Consider the following 19,370-nt stretch of genomic DNA (forward strand, 5'->3'; position numbering starts at 1 on the left):
CTACTTCTCTTCTTAGCTCTTTTGATACTATCTTCTCACGGGTTTCTTAAATACTACTCCGTAATTAACATTTATTTTGCAATTTTCATTGATGATTATGCGGATTAAAATAAATGTGAATACTCTCTTTTCTAATACTCCCTCCATTATTTTATATATGACGTTTTCGTTTTACGGGACAAGTCTTTGACTTTCAACTGGGATCTTTCTTTCTCCAGCAGGGAGACTTACCTTAATCTCTTTTGTCCTCTCAAATCTCTCCATTTTCTATCTATCGGTCTTTAAAATACCGGTAAGTGTGACCAAGAAGATTAATGCTCTCTTGTCGCAATTTTGGTGGGCCGGAGGTAAATCAGGTAAATGTCTTCACTGGTGTAGTAGAAATTTCACCAGTCTACCGAAACGTGAAGGGGGCCTTGGTATTCACAATGTGGATTGCCTCAATCAGGCTTTATTGGCAATACATGCGTGGAGGCTAATGTCAAATGAGAAATCACTGTTCTGTTTGATATTCCGAGAGAAACTCATGGGATCTTTGGGTTTTGAGAATCATAGATGGCTATGTAGTAGGAAATCCCTTTCCTGGGGGGCACGAAGCATCATGCATGGCCTAAAGCTTATTAGAGAGCATATTGGCTGGAAACCAGGGATTGATTCCAATCTAAATGTGTGGGACAAAAAGTGGGTAAACGAACGATCTCCTGAGCCAAAGGACTGCCTACTTGATGAGAGTTTTACTTTCTTAAAAGACCTCCGGGTTAAAGACATTTGCTTTAATAATGGTGGGTGGAATGAAAGCCTAATCCGTTTGCTTTTTGCGGAAGAAAGTGTGAATCAGATTCTTGCCATCCCTCTTCTTGACTCTCAAACGCGGGATGAGATCTTTTGGCCGTTCACTAGCAGTGCCGTATACACTGTCAAGAGTGGGTATGGTATTATCTTCCAAGAGTACTTCAATGAGCATGGGTCCAGCAAGGATAAAGAACGGGTCCACGCGGATTGGAAACTTTTCTGTAGGAAAAAATTATGGCATCTCCCAGGCCCCCAAACTTGGAAAATTCTGCTCTGGAAAATTATTACTAGCTCGCTTCCGGTAGGAAGTGAGTTTGTTAAAAGAGATTTAGCTTGGGCTTCATCTTGTGCTTTTTGTGGCACTGATGGAGACTCCTTAGAGACACTTGACCACCTTTTCCGTGACTGTGCTATTAGCTCACGGATTTGGGCTGGATCGGTGTTGGGCATCAATGTAGGCCAATTCCCCTTTCTTGACGTTCGAACCTGGATTGTCAATTAGATCCTTTATTTGTCCAACTTGGAGGATGGGGTTACACTTGTTATCCACTTTCTTGCGATCTTGGCTAGTCTCTGGAACTTAAGGAACGACATTGTGTTTAGGGTGATACCTTTCACCCCGAAGCTTTTTTCTCCAAGACTCGCCAGAAGATTACGGATGTTCTTCAGGCCATTAGTAGGATCACCAATGACCCTTTATATCCGCCGGGCTATGCGACTGTTGACCAGGATAATCTGACGGATAATGAACTTGATCTTCAAATGCTCCGTAGGGGGCGGCCTTTTTACACTATTGGTTGTTACTCATCCTCCTGTTCCATGGTGCGAATCTATGTTGACGCCAGCTGGAATGACTCGTTCCTTGAGGGATTTGGATGGGTCGTTCTTGGGGCGGAAGGCGAAATCAGATTTGAAGGATTTAAGCGTGGCCGGGCTGAATCGTCAATTCAAGCGGAAGCATTAGGTATTAAGGAGGCCATTGGTTGGGCACGGCAGGCTAGCATTCTGCATCTTGAAGTCTCCTTTGATTGTCTTCAACTTTTGACTCAATGGATGGGGAAGGCAACCAAGCATCATCATATTACGGGCATCTTGGAGGACATCACTTCTCTTTCATCTACCTTTCATTGTTTTTGTTTTAGTTATGTTCGCAGGAATCGAAACAGCAGAGCTCATGACTTGGCAAAACAAGCCATGAGTTTGCACTAGGAACCTTTCTTTTCAGCTGCCAAAAAAAAAAAATACTCTAGAAAAAATATGAAAATTATATCATCAGATTCGTCATAAAATTTGCTTTCAAAAGAGTATATATTTCATATTATTAACTTATATATTTTAAGAGATATTGAAGAGAGAAGTAGAATGACATATAGTATAAAATAATGGAGGGAGTAATTGTAAATTGAGAAGATTAAAGAAAATGTAAATAGTTTTGCGCCTTTGCGCATTCACCACACCCTCCTGCCTGCGAGCTCATGTAAGCGATGAGCTCATAAACGATGCTGCTTTATTGAGAGCAGACTTGTAATCAATATCTATCTATATTATTAAAGGAAGCTTTTTTCGAGCGATTACAGAGTCTCCAAATTTCTTAAAACGCTATTTTAATTTTATTAATAAACTCACTTACAGATAATTATATTAAGCTAATTATAAATTTGACTAAATTTTTTGAGTATATGAATTGTAACAGTAATCCAACTCTTAGCTTCAACGTAATCAAATTGCCTTTGGTGATAGTATTTTAGGTGAAATTGTTCACCTTAATTCTCTATATAAAAGAAAACTTATTTCCTCTTTTTGCTGCCATACATATTTATTCTATTCTATTTTTTTGTTTATTATTTTTGTTACTTTTCTTATTGTGTATGATATTGCTTCGGATTGCTTCCTTTAGATTTTCGTAGTAAAGATTCTTTAACCTCTTTGTTTCTAATATACTAATTTAATATGATCACTAACTTTAATTAATTTCTTGCAGATATTGTAAACAAAGGTTGGGTGAAATTGGCATAAAGTATGCCGAAATCAAATACAGAGCTGCAATCTTTATGGTCTAACCCTAATGTACGTTGAACTTCATAAGGTATTAGTATTTTAAATTTATAGTAAAAGTTTAGAAGTATTTCATAAAATTATAATAGATAGAAAAAAAAAAAAAAGAAAAAAGAAGGTGTTTGTGTTTCTATAACGATCGAATTTCATCTCCACATGCCTGTCAAATAACAAACATCTGTTTAGCATTGTATATAAATAGAGACTAGATCCAACTTGCTATCTTTCTATTTTAACTTTTACTGATTTCCTTTTTTCTATATGCTAGATGAACTTTTTTTTGTGATATTGATGTGTATTCTAATTGTTTGCTAATAACTATTTTGCTTATTATGATGTATCATACCTTCATATTGTTTTTAAGCCAATACTAATGGTGCAATTTGATTGAAAATTTCAGGTACAATACTAAATGGAGTGTTTTTAATTTATAGCTTTTTAATGGACAAGGAAATATCTCACAATTAACGTTTCAGAAGAGAGATTTCATTGTTACACTCATAATTTCTCAAGTTGTTTTTAAGATCTTATTCAAAAATCATTGACTAGCGTATCAATGATAAAACGTACGACTTCTCAAATAATCTCTTTGTCTCGATCGTTTATTTATCTTTGATTAAAATATTTTATAAAGATAAGCGGTTAGTTAGAGTCCCATTACGACTAAAATTGTTACAATGTAATAATTGTGCTTGCTCGTGATCTCACCTTCTACCAAAAGAAAAATACTATAAAATAAAAATTAAGTAGTCAGAAAAATAAATAGTTAATTACGTAACATCATATAAAATCACTGATCAATGCAAATAATAATTACATAACATATAAAATCATTGATCAATGCATAAAAGAAAGAGTAGCATGATTTGTATAGCCAAAGTCATACGAAAGATAATGTAAATAAACATTAAACTATGACTAAATGAAATTAAATGAAAGTTTTAAAATAAAGAATGGCCTGATTTGAAAAGTGGGGTTCACGATTATTCATATGACAATTACGCAAAGTATAGAGTAAATAGTTTAACACGGAGTACCACGCAATATGACAAGAGTACAAAAGACTAGAATTGAATCGAGATTCTAATAACAATGCCCAAATTTAACATTTGAATAAGGTATGGGCGATTGTAATGTGTCAAAGTGGTAATTGATCCCCTACATAGCCTAATGACTAGATTAAGACATTACTAAGGTCCGTATATTATAAGTGTATTAAATCTACTATAGAATTATATTTTGTCATTAAATGGTTACATTCTATTAAAAAAATGTGACATTTGGTCCGTCTTATTATTTCAGACGGAAAATAACCCGTCTGAAATAAGAATTTGGGTTCCAAGAGAGTCCTAAGGGTTACATTAATTGGTTACTTATAATAACTCATGGTTACATTGATGTTGTTTTAAAAGAAGGGATACCACGTACATTAAAAAAAAAAAAAAAAAAAAAAAAAAAAAGATGATTCTATGTAGAAAAACCTTAATTTTCTTCAATTGTTCATCTCTCTCGATAAAATGTATTTGAATGCGTAGTTTAATTAGCATGTGTGCTTCGATTCAGATTAAGCTTCTTCTAGAAAGGGAATTTTGTAATGATTTTCTCTAATGCAATCAACGTTTACCCGTCATTTTTTTTTTTTTTGGTGTAAATCATCCGGTTTAATCCGGATTCGAGCCGGGTAGGACCACTAGGGCGGTAAAGCTCTCTCTCATGAGTTTTAACACTGTTGCGTTCCCAGGGCTCGAACACGAGACCTCTGGTTAAGTTAGAACAACCCCTTGCCAGCCGATCTAAGTGCTCATGGGTTTCCCGCCATTTATATAACATACTATAACAAATGACTCGTGCATCACACTGCATTAACTCTCTCGATAAAATGTACTCCCTCCGTCCCGGTCATTTGTTGTCCTTTCGTTTTGGCACAAAGACCAAGGAAAGAGGAAATGACCAATTACTAAATGACATGTGGATGAAATTGAGTATGAATGATCAAATTGTTCATCAAATGCAATCCTAAAATAGAAAGGACAACAAATGATTGAGACACCCCAAAATGGAAAAGGACAACAAATGACCGGGACAGAGGGAGTATTAGGATGCTTATTAGTTTAAACAACATGGAGGTATGAGTTTGGATTGAGCCTTTTCTAGAAAGAGACTTGAAAATTGTAATGATTTTCTCTAATGCAACGTTTACATGCGGTTTATATAACAAAATATTACAAATGGCCCGTGCATCGCACGGGTATTAAATCTAGTATCTAGTATATATATAAAAGAGGCTTTTTTCAGGCAATTCTAGAGACTCCAACTTTTTAAAATTACCTAATTAATTTTTATTTAAAATAATACTATTATGTATAATTATCCCAATATTTATGCAAATTCTATCTTACAAAACTAATTTAATCGGGTTAATAAAATTTTTATCCTGTTTATATTGTTGGTTTTTACGTGATACTTGAGTACTTAACAAATTGGAATTCTATAGGCTTTTCAAATCAACTATGCAATCCTACGTCATTGTGTTAGTTGCCAAAACTTTATCTCTACACATAATGGAGTATTTCATTGTTTTGCTCTAACACAAACACTACAAAAAATTATTTCCACACAAAACGAAAAGTATATATATAGTGTCTCATCTCTTTTCCCTCAAATAACCTTTTCACGTTTTAACACAATTATTTTGCATTGTTTTTTTATTTTGTATTGTTTCTTATTTTGTATTGTTTCATGCATGTAGATTATAATATATATGATTTTGGTAGTTTTTCAAACTTTTATTACTCCGTATAATAATGTTTCTCATACAAAATCATGGTGCAGGTACAAATTGTATTAGAAGAAGCGATTGAGAGAATAACAAGTTCCTATTTTAATTGTAAACACCTTGACATAAGGATTAATATTATAGAAGTAATGGTAAGTGTTCAACATAATTTGTGTACTTTCATATTTTTTTTACATTTATTCTAAAGTATTCTAACCAAAGTTTTTTGTTTCCTTTTAGTTTTCACACAAATATTGTAAAAACCCATATTAAAGTCCCAACAATTATATAGTAATTATTATCAAATCAAATAAAAAAAAAAATAAGTAGAAAATAACCTTATTTAATTCAAAGGATAGACTATCTATGTTATTAAGTTACACTATAAATAGACTTTTATAATTGACAAATATTTTATTAAACTAGATAATATTAGAAAGTAGAGATAATTATCAAACAAAGGTTCAGATAACTTTAATTTTATTTATTTATATACTCCTTGAATATATGAACAACTAATTGGTCTGCAAAAAAGTGCAAAAGTATTACTGTAATGAAGAAGATTAAGCTCATTATCACCCGCATAATGACAACAAAGATAATACATACTGGCTGTATTCGAGTGCAATATTGAGTGGAAGCGCATTCTTCATACAAATATGCGGGGATTTGAAATTGGTTCGGAAATCGGCTGAAAGCCCTTTTTCTAACAATAATGAAGCTATCCTATGTGTAGCTCCTCTAGCTGCACGATGCAAAGGCCTGTTTTTAGCTATAACCGAAAGATAGTATTTGATAAACCTTTCATCAAGGGCTTAGTGAGCAAATACTCCAACTGCATGTCAAACGGTGATCAATTTACGATTGCTTGTTCAATTATGTTCCTTCCACTTTAATTTTAATCAACCGAAACTTCTAGCATATAAGTATATAACCATACTTTCTCTTATTCAAAATAATCATTTATGATATAAATATTCATAAGTAGAATCCTACTGTTGATAAAAATTAGTATACTATTGTAAAAACAAATATCATTTTACTTAATAAGGGCATCTTCTCTGCCAAATTTGTCCATCGAACGATTTAACCCGAACAAAGAATCAATTGGTAGTCGCTATCTATGGCATATTGCTATCTAATGACAAATACTGAACCAAAATTCATGTCGTGATTCATTTACTCATTCAAATATATTTTAAATGAATGCATAAACAAATTAGCTAGACACCTCGAATTCTATCACATTTTATCTTAGTACACACAAATTCTAACACAATATATAAATAATTATAGATATCCAAAGTATTTTATGTTTTATCCTACATAGTTGCCATCATAATCAAACTAATAGGTTCTTATATTATGAGACGACATTATTTAATACCGTGCATCACACGGGCATGAAATCTAAACAATAAGAGGAAGGACAAATTTGAAACCCGTGCAACGCACGGGCACAAAATCTAGTCTACATTATTATTAACAAATTACAACAAGATCCGTCATTAAAGGTTGGTCAATACACTCTAGCATAAGATCACTAGTATATTATATCATGGCTGGACCAAGACTGATTCTTTGTTTAAACATCATTCTTTCATTATTTTTATCTGTAATCTGCAATTATCTCGAAATTTTTATAAGCCATTCAAGCACTATATAAGGCATTAAGGCAAGCACTATCATCAAACAAAAGCAAACACACTGATTAAAATACTGTCGATAATACACATGACTGAACAGAGCTCAGTTAAGTTGCATGGATTTTGGGCAAGCCCTTTCGCTATGAGGGCAGTACTCGCCCTCAAAGTTAAGGGAATCGACTTTGAGTATATCGAGGAAGATCTGTCTAATAAGAGTGACTTACTACTCAAATATAATCCAGTGTACAAGAAAGTACCTGTACTTGTTCATAATGGAAAGCCGATTTCAGAGTCGTTGGTTATCCTTGAATATATTGACGAGGTTTGGACCGATGCTCCTCATCTCCTTCCTAAGGATCCCTATCTCAGGGCAAAACATCGCTTCTGGATTTCTTTTTTTGCACCGGTAAGGAACCTGTCAATATTTATATGACCCAACTCATCAACCTGACCTGACCTACTTTTTTCACGAAGCCGTATATGATACTCCCTCTGTCCTAGTCAATCATTTAAAAAATAAAGCAATCGCAAATTATTGACTGGGATAGAAGGAGTATATCTTAACTTATTATTCGAAGTATGATATAGCTAATGTCTATGATGTCGGCAGTTATTTGAGACGATGATGAAAACCCTAGTGACAGACGGTGAAGCACAAAAGACAGTGGTAAACGAATTGCTGGAAAAGATGGATGTGGCAGAACAAGGATTGAAGGAGATATTCCCGAATGGTGTTGCGCCTTTTGAGGAACAGAAGCCAGGATACTTGGATATAATGTTCTATTCTCTCTTTGGAACACATGAAGCTGCTGAAGAAATATTTGGGAAGAAGTTTCTGACAGTAGAAAGGTATCCACTGTTAGTTTCATGGGTTAATGCACTTAAACAAGTTCCTGAAGTGAATCAAGTGACACCACCAATTCCTAAATTGGTTGGATTTCTTCACTTCATTCGACAACGATCCGCCCCACCAAAGGCTTAATCACCACATACTATTTTAATTATCTCAACTTCTGAATGTACACTGTCAACATTGTTGTTATGTACAATAGAATAAAAGTTTCCATTGTTCTTCATGAATAAAATGTGCAGAGTATCCGAGTATATTACAGTAATCTAGTTAGACCGTTTTAAAACGCTCCACTCCATTTCGAATATGTTCAGGTTAACAACTAGTTGGAACGGGTTAATTTGGGTTACGTCATATTTGATAGATGAACCATCTCAACCAAAACCTTAAGGTGATGGTTGAGGCCCAACTATTATAAATATTCCTATTAATATTCAGGTCTAACACAGGTGAAGGTCAACCTATTAGAGTCCGGTTAAAACAGAATGGAATCATTATCACAAATTGCTGAAAATATAAGCCCTAATGCAAGAATCGTTTACAATCTCCATCTCAATTATTTGTTTACCTATTAGAGTCAGGTGAAGGTCATTTCGAATCACCAGTGCAACAACAGGTCTTAAAATCTTGGGGCTAGCTAAGAGTCAAACATGAAACAAAAATTCCGATTCAAACTTCTCTAAAAGAATCCTTGCTAAAATATCCGGCTTTAAAATTAAATTCACGGGGAAAACTAAGTTCGAAAGTGCGTAAGATGACTGACAGTCAAGCTCAAAGCAGCCTTTTTTTCTTAGGCCTTCCGAATCTTCAAAACCTTCTTCAGTATCTTCTGCGCTTCAGTGAAAAAAGCTCGGATTATCCTGCAAAATGACAAGAGCATAGAATAGATAAGGAGCCGGCATTAAAACTTAATGTCCATTGAACCGCCGTTTCAATCACTAAGTTAAAACCTCTCTAGAAATTGGAAACAAGTGTGTAACTGTTATCTTGTACAGCCGTACCAAAGTTGAACAAGTCTCTGTCCATTGCCATATATCTTGTACAACCGTCCGAAAGCTACATTGATTGGAACCATTTGACACCTTAAACAAAACAGAGTTTTATACGAATAAGTCTTTGTTTTGATGACGCTCCTACTTCTCTTCCTATCTCTTTCGATATTATCTTCTCACCGATTTATCAATCACTACTCAATAGATAACATTTATTTTGTCATTTTCATTTGACCGTTTTTGCGAGGCAAAATAAATAATGTGAATTCTCTTCAGACGGTAGATCGCTTTGCACGTTCAACCCACCCTCTCTACGAGCTCATGTAAGCGATGAGCTCACAACTAAATCTATCATTAAAGGTTGGTCAATGCACTCTAGCATAAGAGTACTAGTATATTATATCATGGATGGACTGATTCTTTCATTATTTTTTTCCTATAATTTATCGCTCTTTAATTTTTTGTCATTCAAGCATTATATAAAGAAAATACTGTCATCAACAAAAACCAAACACGCCAATTAAAAATACTATCAATAATACTCATGACAGAGGAGACCTCAGTTAAGTTGCATGGATTTTGGGCAAGCCCTTACGTTATGAGGGCAGTACTTGCCCTCAAACTCAAGGGCATCGACTTTGAGTACATTGAGGAAGTTCTGTCAAATAAGAGTGAGTTACTACTCAAATATAATCCAGTGTACAAGAAAGTACCTGTACTTGTTCACAATGGAAAGCCGATTTCAGAGTCCTTGGTTATCCTTGAATATATTGACGATGTTTGGACCGACCCTCCTCATCTCCTTCCGAACGATCCTTACCTCAGGGCAAAACATCGCTTCTGGGCTGCCTTTTTTGAACCGGTAAGGAATTTGCTCTACCTTTCAGAACATTATAATCGCATACTGTAGACCTGTCAATATATAACCCGACTCACAAACTGTCTGATGTCTATGATGTGGCCAGTTATTTGAGCCAATGTACAATACCTTAGTGACAGAAGGCGAAGCACAAAAGACAGTGTTAGGTGAATTGCTCGAAAAGATGGATGTGGCAGAAAATGGACTGAAGGAGATATTCCCGAATGGTGTTCCGCCTTTTCAGGAACAGAAGCCAGGAAACTTGGATATAGTGTTCTACTCTCTCTATGGAACACATGAAGCTGCTGACGAAATGATTGGGACGAAGTTTCTGACAGAAGAAAGGTATCCACTGTTAGTTTCATGGGTTAATGCATTAAAACAAGTTCCTGAAGTGAACCAAGTGACACCATCAATTCCTAAATTTGTTGGACTTCTTCACTCCATTCGACAACGATCCGTCTCACCAAAGGCTTAATCATCACATATCTATCTTAATTATCTCAGCTTTGCATGTCCTGTATGTTCACTGTCAACATTATTGTTATGTACTCCCTTTTCAATTCTTTGTGACGAGTTTTTTTATCAAAGTTAAACAGATGATTGGGACGAAGAGAATTCACTAAATCTATATGAGCGAAATAACTCTGTATATTGCACAAAAAAGAAGCTGTTTTCTCAGGTACCATTTGAAACCATAAACAAAACGCAGAGTTTTAAACAAATAACAAATCCAAGTTCTGATGATGATAAATTGGTAATGCATTTTCAGGACAAAACAAAGGGACATAGTAAATGACATGTTCCCCACTTTATCTTGGACCAAATTAAGGGTTATGTACATTATATGTTCATCACACCAATGACAAAAGAAACAACAACATTAACCTAGTGCCTCAATGGCTCCTGCAAATTGCGGGGTATGCAGTTCAAATGTACCAGTCTTACCCATGTGTTAGCAACACAAAGAGATTGAACAAAGTCAATAAAAGATCCAGGCGTGAAAAGCTTTAAATATTACATCAGAAGCGCACGGGTTGCCGTTGCGCATTTGAGGTTCGAAGCCACAAGAAGGTTAGGATTATCTATCGGTTTTCGCGGTCGTTAAGTCAAATTAAGCAATTTCTTTGTGGTTTCTAAACTACTAATAAAAAGAGAAATAAAATAAATTTAGCAAGTAATAAACTAAAGGAACTAAGGGTTGGGATGTCATGTAGTTAAGCATCAATTATTGGAAATAAAAATGGTGATTAACTAGTTTATTTGTTTAATGACAATTGTTAGTTAGGGTCTCCAAATCAATGTCATCATTAATGGTTAGTCAATGCTCAATAAACTCTAGCATAGGAGTATAATATTTGCAATTATCACTAAATTTTTATCTGCCATTTAACCAAATAAAACCAAACACATTAATTGAAAATACTGTCAATAGAATTCATGACTGAAAATAAAACCAAACACATTAATTGAAAATACTGTCAATAGAATTCATGACTGAAGAGAGCTCAGTTAAGTTGCATGGATTTTGGGCATGCCCTTCGGCTATGAGGGCGATACTCGCCCTCAAAGTGAAGGGCATAGAGTTTGATTACATAGAGGAAGATCTGTCTAATAAGAGTGAGTTACTATTGAAATATAATCCAGTGCACAAGAAAGTACCTGTACTTGTTCATAATGGAAAGCCAGTTGCAGAGTCGTTGGTTATACTTGATTATATCGATGAAGTTTGGACCGACCCTCCTCATCTCCTTCCTAAGGATCCCTACCTCAGAGCAAAACATCGCTTCTGGATCACCTTTTTCACACTGGTAAGGATTAACGAACCTGCTCAACCTTTATTCCTAAACACAATAGTATCTAACCTTAGTAGCATTCCAATGTTATTGACGTGGGCAGATATTCGATACAATGAGGCAAACCCTGGCAAAAGAAGGCGAAGAACGAAAGAAGGTACTAGATGAATTGGTTGAAAAGATGGATGTGGCAGAACAGGGATTGAAGGAGATATTCCCAAATGGTGTTCCTTGTTTTCAGGAACAGAAGCCGGGATACCTGGATATTGTATTACACTCGGTGTTTGGAACACATGAAGCTGCAGAGGAATTCTTTGAGGAAAAGTTTATGACAGTAGAGAGATTCCCACTGTTAGTTTCATGGATTAGTGCACTGAAACAAGTTCCTGAAGTGAATCAAGTGATACCACCAGTTCCGAAATTGGTTGCATTTCTGCAATTCATCAAACAAAAATATATTCCTCCCAAGGCTTAATCACCACTTTATATTTCCTGAATGTACACTGTCAACACTGTAAAAATAAAACTATACACTGTTACCACGGTAATCCAGTTTAAATGAAACCGTCTCAACAAATATCCCTCCATTCATGTTTGAGGCCATATTCAGGCTGAAATGTTTGTGTCTAACTCGGGTGAAGGCCAATCCTAAATTTTGTGCGAGTTGTGTCATGCTGACAGATGAGTTGAACATGTAATAACCCGCAAATAAGGCGACATATTCATCACTTCATCTTGGACCAAATAAAGGCTGCTTAATATGCATGACATGTTCGTCACTGACTCTCATTTGTTTACCTTTGATTAAAATACTCCTCGCAAAGTATTGAAAAGGCAGACAAATAATTGAGACGGAGATAGTATATGATTCTTGCTTTAAGGCTTCTTTTTTGAGCAATTCGTGATCATGACTCCCATTTCGTTTTAACCCAGAACGTTGTTAACCTGAACATATTCGAAATGGAGTAAAGCGTTTTGAAACAGTCTGACTCGATTACTGTAATAGACACATTCTACTCATAAAGAACAGTGTGAACTTTATTCTATATTACATAACAGTAATGTTGACAGTTTACATTCAGGAAATGCAAAGTTTGATAATTAAGATAGATATGTGGTGATTAAGCCTTGGTTGGGGCAGATCGTTGTCGAAGGAAGTGAAGAAATCCAACCAATTTAGGAATTGATGGTGTCACTTGATTCACTTCAGGAACTTGTTTTAATGCAGTAACCCATGAAAGTAACAGTGGAAACCTTTCTACGGTCAGAAACTTCGTCCCAATCATTTCGTCAGCAGCTTCATGTATTCCGTAGAGAGAGTAGAACACTATATCCAAGTATCCTGGCTTCTGTTCCTGAAAAGACGGAACACCATTCGGGAATATCTCCTTCAATCCTTGTTCTGCCACATCCATCTTTTCCAGCAATTCGTCTAGCGTCGTCTTTTGTGCTTCGCCTTCTGTCATTAAGGTTTTAAATATTGTCTCAAGTAACTGGCCACATCATAGACATTAGACAGTTTGTTAGTCGGGTTATATATTGACAGATCTACTATGAGATCATCGTGTTCTGAAATAACGGTAGAGCAAATTCCTTACCGGTTCAAAAAAGGCAGCCCAGAAGCGATGTTTTGCCCTGAGGTAGGGATCCTTGGGAAGGAGATGAGGAGGGTCAGTCCAAACCTCGTCAATATATTCAAGGACAACCAAGGACTCTGAAATCGGCTTTCCATTATGAACAAGTACAGGTACTTTCTTGTACACTGGATTATATTTGAGTAGTGACTCACTCTTATTAGACAAATCTTCCTCGATGTACTCAAAATCGATTCCCTTAACTTTGAGGGCGAGTAGTGCCCTCATAGCGAAAGGGCTTGCCCAAGATCCATGCAACTTAACTGAGCTCTCCTCTGTCATGAGTATTATTGATAGTGTTTTTAATCAGTGTGTTTGGTTTTCTTTGGTGATATTATTTGCTTTATATAATGCTTGAATGACACGGAATTTTCGAGATAAGTACAAACTATAGGAAAAAAATAATGAAAGAATGATGTCGAAACAAAGAATCAGTCATCCATGATATAATATACAAGTACAGAAGTACTCTGATGCTAGACTGTATTGACCAACTTTTAATAATGGATAAAGCAGCATCTTTTATGAGCTCATCGCTTTCATGAGCTCGTAGAGACGGTGTGATGAACGCGCAATGCTATCTACCTTCTGAAGAATATTCACAATTATTTTGCCTCGCATAATCGTAAATGAAAATGGTAATATCTATTGAGTTTGTAAATCCGTGAGAAGATAATATCGAAAGAGTTAGGGAGAGAAGTAGGAGCGTCGTCAAAACTTTCGCTTTTTTCTTTTTTCCCTTGCCTACCTACCGCCTAGTCGCCTACCAGGGAATGCAGAGATTGCACCTCAGGAAGGAAAGGTTTCCTGAAAAGAATACAGATTTCTTAAGTCGGAAAGAGAAGCGGGAAGTGCTCGTGCAGCTGCAGCAGGAACGCTGTGTCCTTGGCTGGGTTAGCAGCTTGGCTCCCTAAACGTCGTATTTTTTTGAAACGAGGTCCTCTAATAACTTTATTTTTAGGAGTTACCTTAGCTCTTTGCTCAAAAAGAATGGAAAAACTCAAGTGACTCTCTAGACTTTTTCTTTTGAAACTCCGTTTTTTTAAGTTTTCTAATGTTCTGATCAATGTAGCTTGGACCGAGCCTCGTCATCTTCTTCCTGAGGATTTCTACCTCAGGGCAAAACAACGCTTCTGGATCACCTTTTTCACCATTGGTAAGGACCAAGGATTATGGAACCTGCTCTACCTTTATTCTAAAACACAATAGTATCTAACCTGATGTATCAGGTGATGGAGCCGTACTCATGATTTATCAACTCATGACTCGGAAATACTCTGTTATTGATTTAAATCCTAGGAGCTACCCAATTTACTGACATGGGCAGATATTCGGTACAATGAGGCAAACCCTGGCGACAGAAGGTGAACAAATGAAGATACAAGACGAATTTGCTCGAAAAGATGATTGTGGAAGAACAAGGATTAAAGACTGAGGCACAGGGTCCATCCATTTTACGACGCATTTTTTTTATGATTCTCCGGAAATATTTCTTATGCTCTCCAACAAGATCGGATCCTATGATGAATTCTTACAATAGAGGGCGTCCATTGAAACAGTCTGAAAGCTGTTGTACAGTCACTTCAGATTATTATAAACACAACTTAACACAGTTGACAGACACTCCATTGGTGGATGTCCTAACATCTAACGTAACGAATGAGGTCACATTACAACTTGAATTATTTAAAACATCTAATGTTTTTAGTGGTGATTATCTTATTTATCTCTAGATTATTATACACCATTGGAGCATCATATAAAGCTTGTATTATCAACAAAAACAAAACACATTGCTTGCCATATTGTCCTTAGTATCCATGGGCGAAGAGGTCTCAGTTAAGTTGCATGGATTCTGGGCAAGCCCTTTTACGATGAGGGCAACACTCGCCCTTACCGTTAAAGGCGTAGTGTTCGAGTACATAGAGGAAGGTCATTCCAATAAAAGTGAATTACTACTCAAATACAATCCTGTGCACAAGGAAGTGCCAGTACTTGTTCATAATGGAAAGCCAATTGCAGAGTCACTGGTTATCCTTGAATATATTGATGAGGTTTGGACCGATCCTCCTCATCTCCTACCCAAAGATCCCTACCTAAGGGCAAAACATCGCTTCTGGGCTGCCTTTTTTACCTCGGTAAGGTTTCTGACCTACTTATATTTCTAATATACCAAAATTGTTTTCAACACAAGATAATCAATCCTGTGGTAGACTAATCAGTAATCACACTCTGATTCAAGATGACCCGGTTTTTCAGGGTCATGAACCACAGTTATAAAAGATGAGTCAAACTCAAAATTCAAAATGACCCACATAATTAGGGTTGACATCAAAACCCAACAAGCATGTTGACAGGTCTTTCCCACTCACTGTATATTAACTCGCATTCCTACCCTACCCAAGCACAAAATAGTATTGACACAGGCACGCAGCGCATATTTAACCAGAATAAGAAATCCTGATGTCACATTTTAACCCGACCCATATTAACTCGACCAAAGCTAACCTACTTGAGAGCTCTATCTTATACTCCATCCGATTCTTAGGAATCAGAGGAAGTGGTATATAAGCAGTCAAAATCACAGTAGCACGGCAGTCTTTAAAGTTTCAATAGGTTTGAGTATCTAATGTATATGATGAAAGCAGTTATTTGAGAAAATACTAAGAACCCTCATGACACAAGGCGAAGCACAAATGAAGGCGGAAAAGGAGCTGCTAGAAAAGATGGATGTGGCAGAAGAAGGTATGAAGGAGATATTCCCGAATGGTGTTCCGCCTTTCCATGAAGAGAAACCAGGATACTTGGATATCGTGTTCTACTCCCACTTTGGAACACTTGAAGCTATTGAGGAATTCCTTGGGAAACAGTTTCTAACAATAGAGAGGTTCCCATTGTTGGTTTCATGGGTCAAAGCACTGCAACAAGTTCCAGAAGTGAAACAAGTGACCCCCTCAATTCCGAAATTGGTTGAATCTCTTCAGTTTATTCGAAAATAACACATCCCACCCAAAGCTTAACCAACAATTCCTAATTATTATCCGTACATCCTTAATTTAAAATATGACCAGTGCTGTTTTGGATATGAAACTAAAATTGTGCATTGTTCTTGATGATTGTAATATGTTCATGGAAGTTCGATTTTACAAAAATTAGAAACTATAGGCTAAATGTGTCGGTACTCCGCATGAACGGGTAAAAATAAATTTTAAAGTGAGTTTCTAAAAAAAAAAAAATGAATTCGAGGTAAGCAAGCCCAGGATCTAAAATAAAAGAAGTAAATGGCAATAAGCATGAAAACAAAAAATCTCATTCAAACTGCAAGCAATTATGGAGTACCTCGCAGTAGTAATAAGCAGTACAAGCTATAAAAGCACTCTTCCTAGAAAAAATCCGGCATTAAAAGCAAAAATTCATCTGGAAAACTAAGTTTGACAAGGCATAAGATCACTGACAGTCTAGCTTCTAGCAGCCTGCTTTTCTTTGGTCTTCTGGATCTTCAAAACCTTCTTCACTATCTTCTGCTCTTCAATCAAAAAAGCTCGGATAATCCTGCATAAATGACAAGAGCATAGAATAGATTACGGGCATCAGAACTGATGAAACAAGAATCAATGACTGCAAAAGACAATAGTGTGAGAAGAATGCTGATTAACATAGCAAGTAGAGAAGTCAAGAACAAACCTTTCACGAACAGCCCCTCCAGATAGAACACCGCCATAGGGACGGTTCACAGTACGCCTGTTTCTCGGTAGTCTGCTTCTCTTGTACTCGGTAGGCCTCAAGTGAGGAATCTGTTGAAAGGTGTCCAAAACATAACAATAGGATAAGTACACCTATCGAGTAACCTACACAACACTAACTTCATCTCACTGTAAATCTCTCTGATTTTGTTTTCTGAAGTCAAAAATAATCCTAATGATCCAAAACATGCAGGATTTACATTTTCACGGGCAATATATGCTTCATTTTGTAGAAAACACTTTTACAATTTAACATTGACATCAAATTATATGCTAATAACAAAGACGTCAATTCAAGTCGAGAATTTATCGACCAACACCTCAAACTGATAACAAAGACGGAAAAAATACAGGTCTATAATTTTTCAAGGAAAAAAACCATTAGTTTTCTACATCCATTTTGTTTGAACATTTCGGAATAACAAAAAAACATTGGTTCAATTTGGTCCTATAATTGAGTTTTTCGAGCACTTCTGTTATCAAGTGATCACCATGTTGTTATCAAACAAGCCCTAAATCCACTGCATTTTGTAAACAAAACATGCCCTACAAGTTCCCACTAAAATGGACTTGAAACAATGGAAAAAGACGTACCCCTTGGATTCTCTTTCCAGTTACAGGGCATTTTGGACCGCTTGCTCTCTTCTTTGTAGTCTGGTACACCAATCGACCACCTTAAAGTCATCACAACCAAACCAACATTACTTATCTCCCATTTTCAACAAATTTTTACGTTCAAACATTTCAAACCACCAACTTAAACCAAAATGTACACCAAAATCATAGCAACATATAACCCACAAGACAAGTAACTTAAACAACAAATGAATCAACTCTTGCCAGTTATGATGCCAGTTACCGAAAACGATCAATTATATGCAAGCACAAACCAGTAAAACAAAACATCGATCTAGCGTAACAATGCAACTTGAATTTCTCATACCCCAGACTCAGAACTAGAAAAGATATCATCTTTGGCTACGCATCTGCCATCACTATTCAGATAACCCAAAAACCCGAATAAGACCGGAGCATTCGTACAACAACGGCCTTGTTTTATGTCATAAACCCAATCTGTAAATGAGTTAACAACATGGTTGTACACATAAATTGGGTTCACACAAGACTAACAATCTAGATAACATTTAAAAAATTCAATGTCCTCAATCAACATGTCAATAAAAACAAGACTAACATTTACTTACAAATTCCAAAGAATTAAATCAATCATAAACATAAACTATAATTTCCATCAACAGGAAAAATTAAATATTGCAATCTACACATCGCAACTAAAAGAATAACATTGTATCAACTTATCAATCAAATTGCACAACAACAAAATTCAATTCTAAACAATACCAGCAAATCCCAAATCTTAAAATTAATCACAAACCCTATATTTAAAAACTAATCACAATATTTATCCATCAAAAATGTACAACTACTACAAATCTAATTATGCAACTTTAAATTCCAAATATCAATTCTTGTACAGCCCAGAAATCAGAAAAGGGGGAAATCACAAGGATAAAAGTTGATTGTAAAATGCAATACCAGGTGTTTTGACGATGCGATGTTGATTGGATTTGGTGGCATAACTATGTCGCCTGCGATAAGTGAGACGTTGCACCATTTTTCCCAAATCGATTGAAATTAATCTCTCGCACTCTCTCTAAATTGAGCTGCAATTAGGGGTTTTTGATGGTTGAAGGAGGCGTTGATTATAAACCCTAATTTTTATTGAGACCTAAATCCAACGGCGTATGATAAACACATCTTAATATTTCAACGGTCGATAACTCGATATCCCTTCTCTTTTCTTTCCTTTTCTCGGGTTCGGATCGGCTCATTTTGCGTTGGGTTGGGCCAGGTTATTTCTTTGGTCATTTTCAGGTCCAGCTAGTATCGTTATTTGTGGATAATAATCAATAGGTTTGACAAACCAGTATTGTCGGGTGTGTCGTGTCACATATAAACGGGTCATAAACTCTTCAATCCAAACCCAACCCACTTAAATAATCATGTCGATTCGTGTCGATCATTGAGCCTCAACCTATACCTGTTAATTTTGTGTCGGGTTCATATCGTGTTTTCGTGTCGTGTTATTGTTGACAACATTAATAATAAGTTTGCAATAATAAACATTTAGGTCGGGTTATACCGAGTCGAGTCAATTGGCTTCGGGTCAAGTTCGAGTGTCGGGTCGGGTCAATTTTGTCGGGTC

The 19,370-nt window shown here is 36.0% G+C and overlaps 6 protein-coding genes and 1 pseudogene across 6 annotated transcripts; 5 read left to right on the top strand and 2 right to left on the bottom strand.

Annotated features, from left to right (window-relative positions):
- The first annotated feature begins 478 nt into the window (after nt 1-478).
- Nucleotides 479-2,001, top strand: LOC141651221 (uncharacterized). Its single transcript, XM_074458941.1, has 2 exons — nt 479-1,246; nt 1,396-2,001. The coding sequence occupies exons 1-2, from the start codon at nt 479-481 to the stop codon at nt 1,999-2,001; spliced, it is 1,374 nt and encodes a 457-aa protein (XP_074315042.1).
- A 5,325-nt stretch (nt 2,002-7,326) lies between these two features.
- Nucleotides 7,327-8,251, top strand: LOC141653220 (glutathione S-transferase U9-like). Its single transcript, XM_074460910.1, has 2 exons — nt 7,327-7,675; nt 7,880-8,251. The coding sequence occupies exons 1-2, from the start codon at nt 7,358-7,360 to the stop codon at nt 8,249-8,251; spliced, it is 690 nt and encodes a 229-aa protein (XP_074317011.1). The 5' UTR covers nt 7,327-7,357.
- Nucleotides 8,252-9,618: 1,367 nt separating this feature from the next.
- LOC141653218 (glutathione S-transferase U9-like) lies at nt 9,619-10,561 on the top strand. The gene is made up of 2 exons (XM_074460907.1): nt 9,619-9,973; nt 10,077-10,561. The coding sequence occupies exons 1-2, from the start codon at nt 9,656-9,658 to the stop codon at nt 10,446-10,448; spliced, it is 690 nt and encodes a 229-aa protein (XP_074317008.1). The 5' UTR covers nt 9,619-9,655; the 3' UTR covers nt 10,449-10,561.
- A 902-nt stretch (nt 10,562-11,463) lies between these two features.
- Nucleotides 11,464-12,506, top strand: LOC141653219 (glutathione S-transferase U9-like). Its single transcript, XM_074460909.1, has 2 exons — nt 11,464-11,781; nt 11,870-12,506. The coding sequence occupies exons 1-2, from the start codon at nt 11,464-11,466 to the stop codon at nt 12,239-12,241; spliced, it is 690 nt and encodes a 229-aa protein (XP_074317010.1). The 3' UTR covers nt 12,242-12,506.
- A 188-nt stretch (nt 12,507-12,694) lies between these two features.
- On the bottom strand, nt 12,695-14,423 carry LOC141653216 (glutathione S-transferase U9-like). Its single transcript, XM_074460905.1, has 2 exons — nt 13,365-14,423; nt 12,695-13,259 (listed from the first exon to the last, which is right to left on the bottom strand). Exons 1-2 carry the CDS (start codon nt 13,680-13,682, stop codon nt 12,888-12,890), a joined length of 690 nt encoding a protein of 229 aa, XP_074317006.1. The 5' UTR covers nt 13,683-14,423; the 3' UTR covers nt 12,695-12,887.
- Nucleotides 14,424-15,114: 691 nt separating this feature from the next.
- Nucleotides 15,115-16,420, top strand: LOC141651222 (glutathione S-transferase U9-like; annotated as a pseudogene).
- Nucleotides 16,421-16,664: 244 nt separating this feature from the next.
- On the bottom strand, nt 16,665-18,933 carry LOC141653221 (large ribosomal subunit protein eL34-like). The gene is made up of 4 exons (XM_074460911.1): nt 18,701-18,933; nt 17,738-17,817; nt 17,085-17,194; nt 16,665-16,952 (listed from the first exon to the last, which is right to left on the bottom strand). Exons 1-4 carry the CDS (start codon nt 18,777-18,779, stop codon nt 16,859-16,861), a joined length of 363 nt encoding a protein of 120 aa, XP_074317012.1. The 5' UTR covers nt 18,780-18,933; the 3' UTR covers nt 16,665-16,858.
- Nucleotides 18,934-19,370: the final 437 nt, after the last annotated feature.

Source organism: Silene latifolia, chromosome 4 (genome assembly GCF_048544455.1).
Source record: "Silene latifolia isolate original U9 population chromosome 4, ASM4854445v1, whole genome shotgun sequence".
Taxonomy (NCBI): domain Eukaryota; kingdom Viridiplantae; phylum Streptophyta; class Magnoliopsida; order Caryophyllales; family Caryophyllaceae; genus Silene; species Silene latifolia.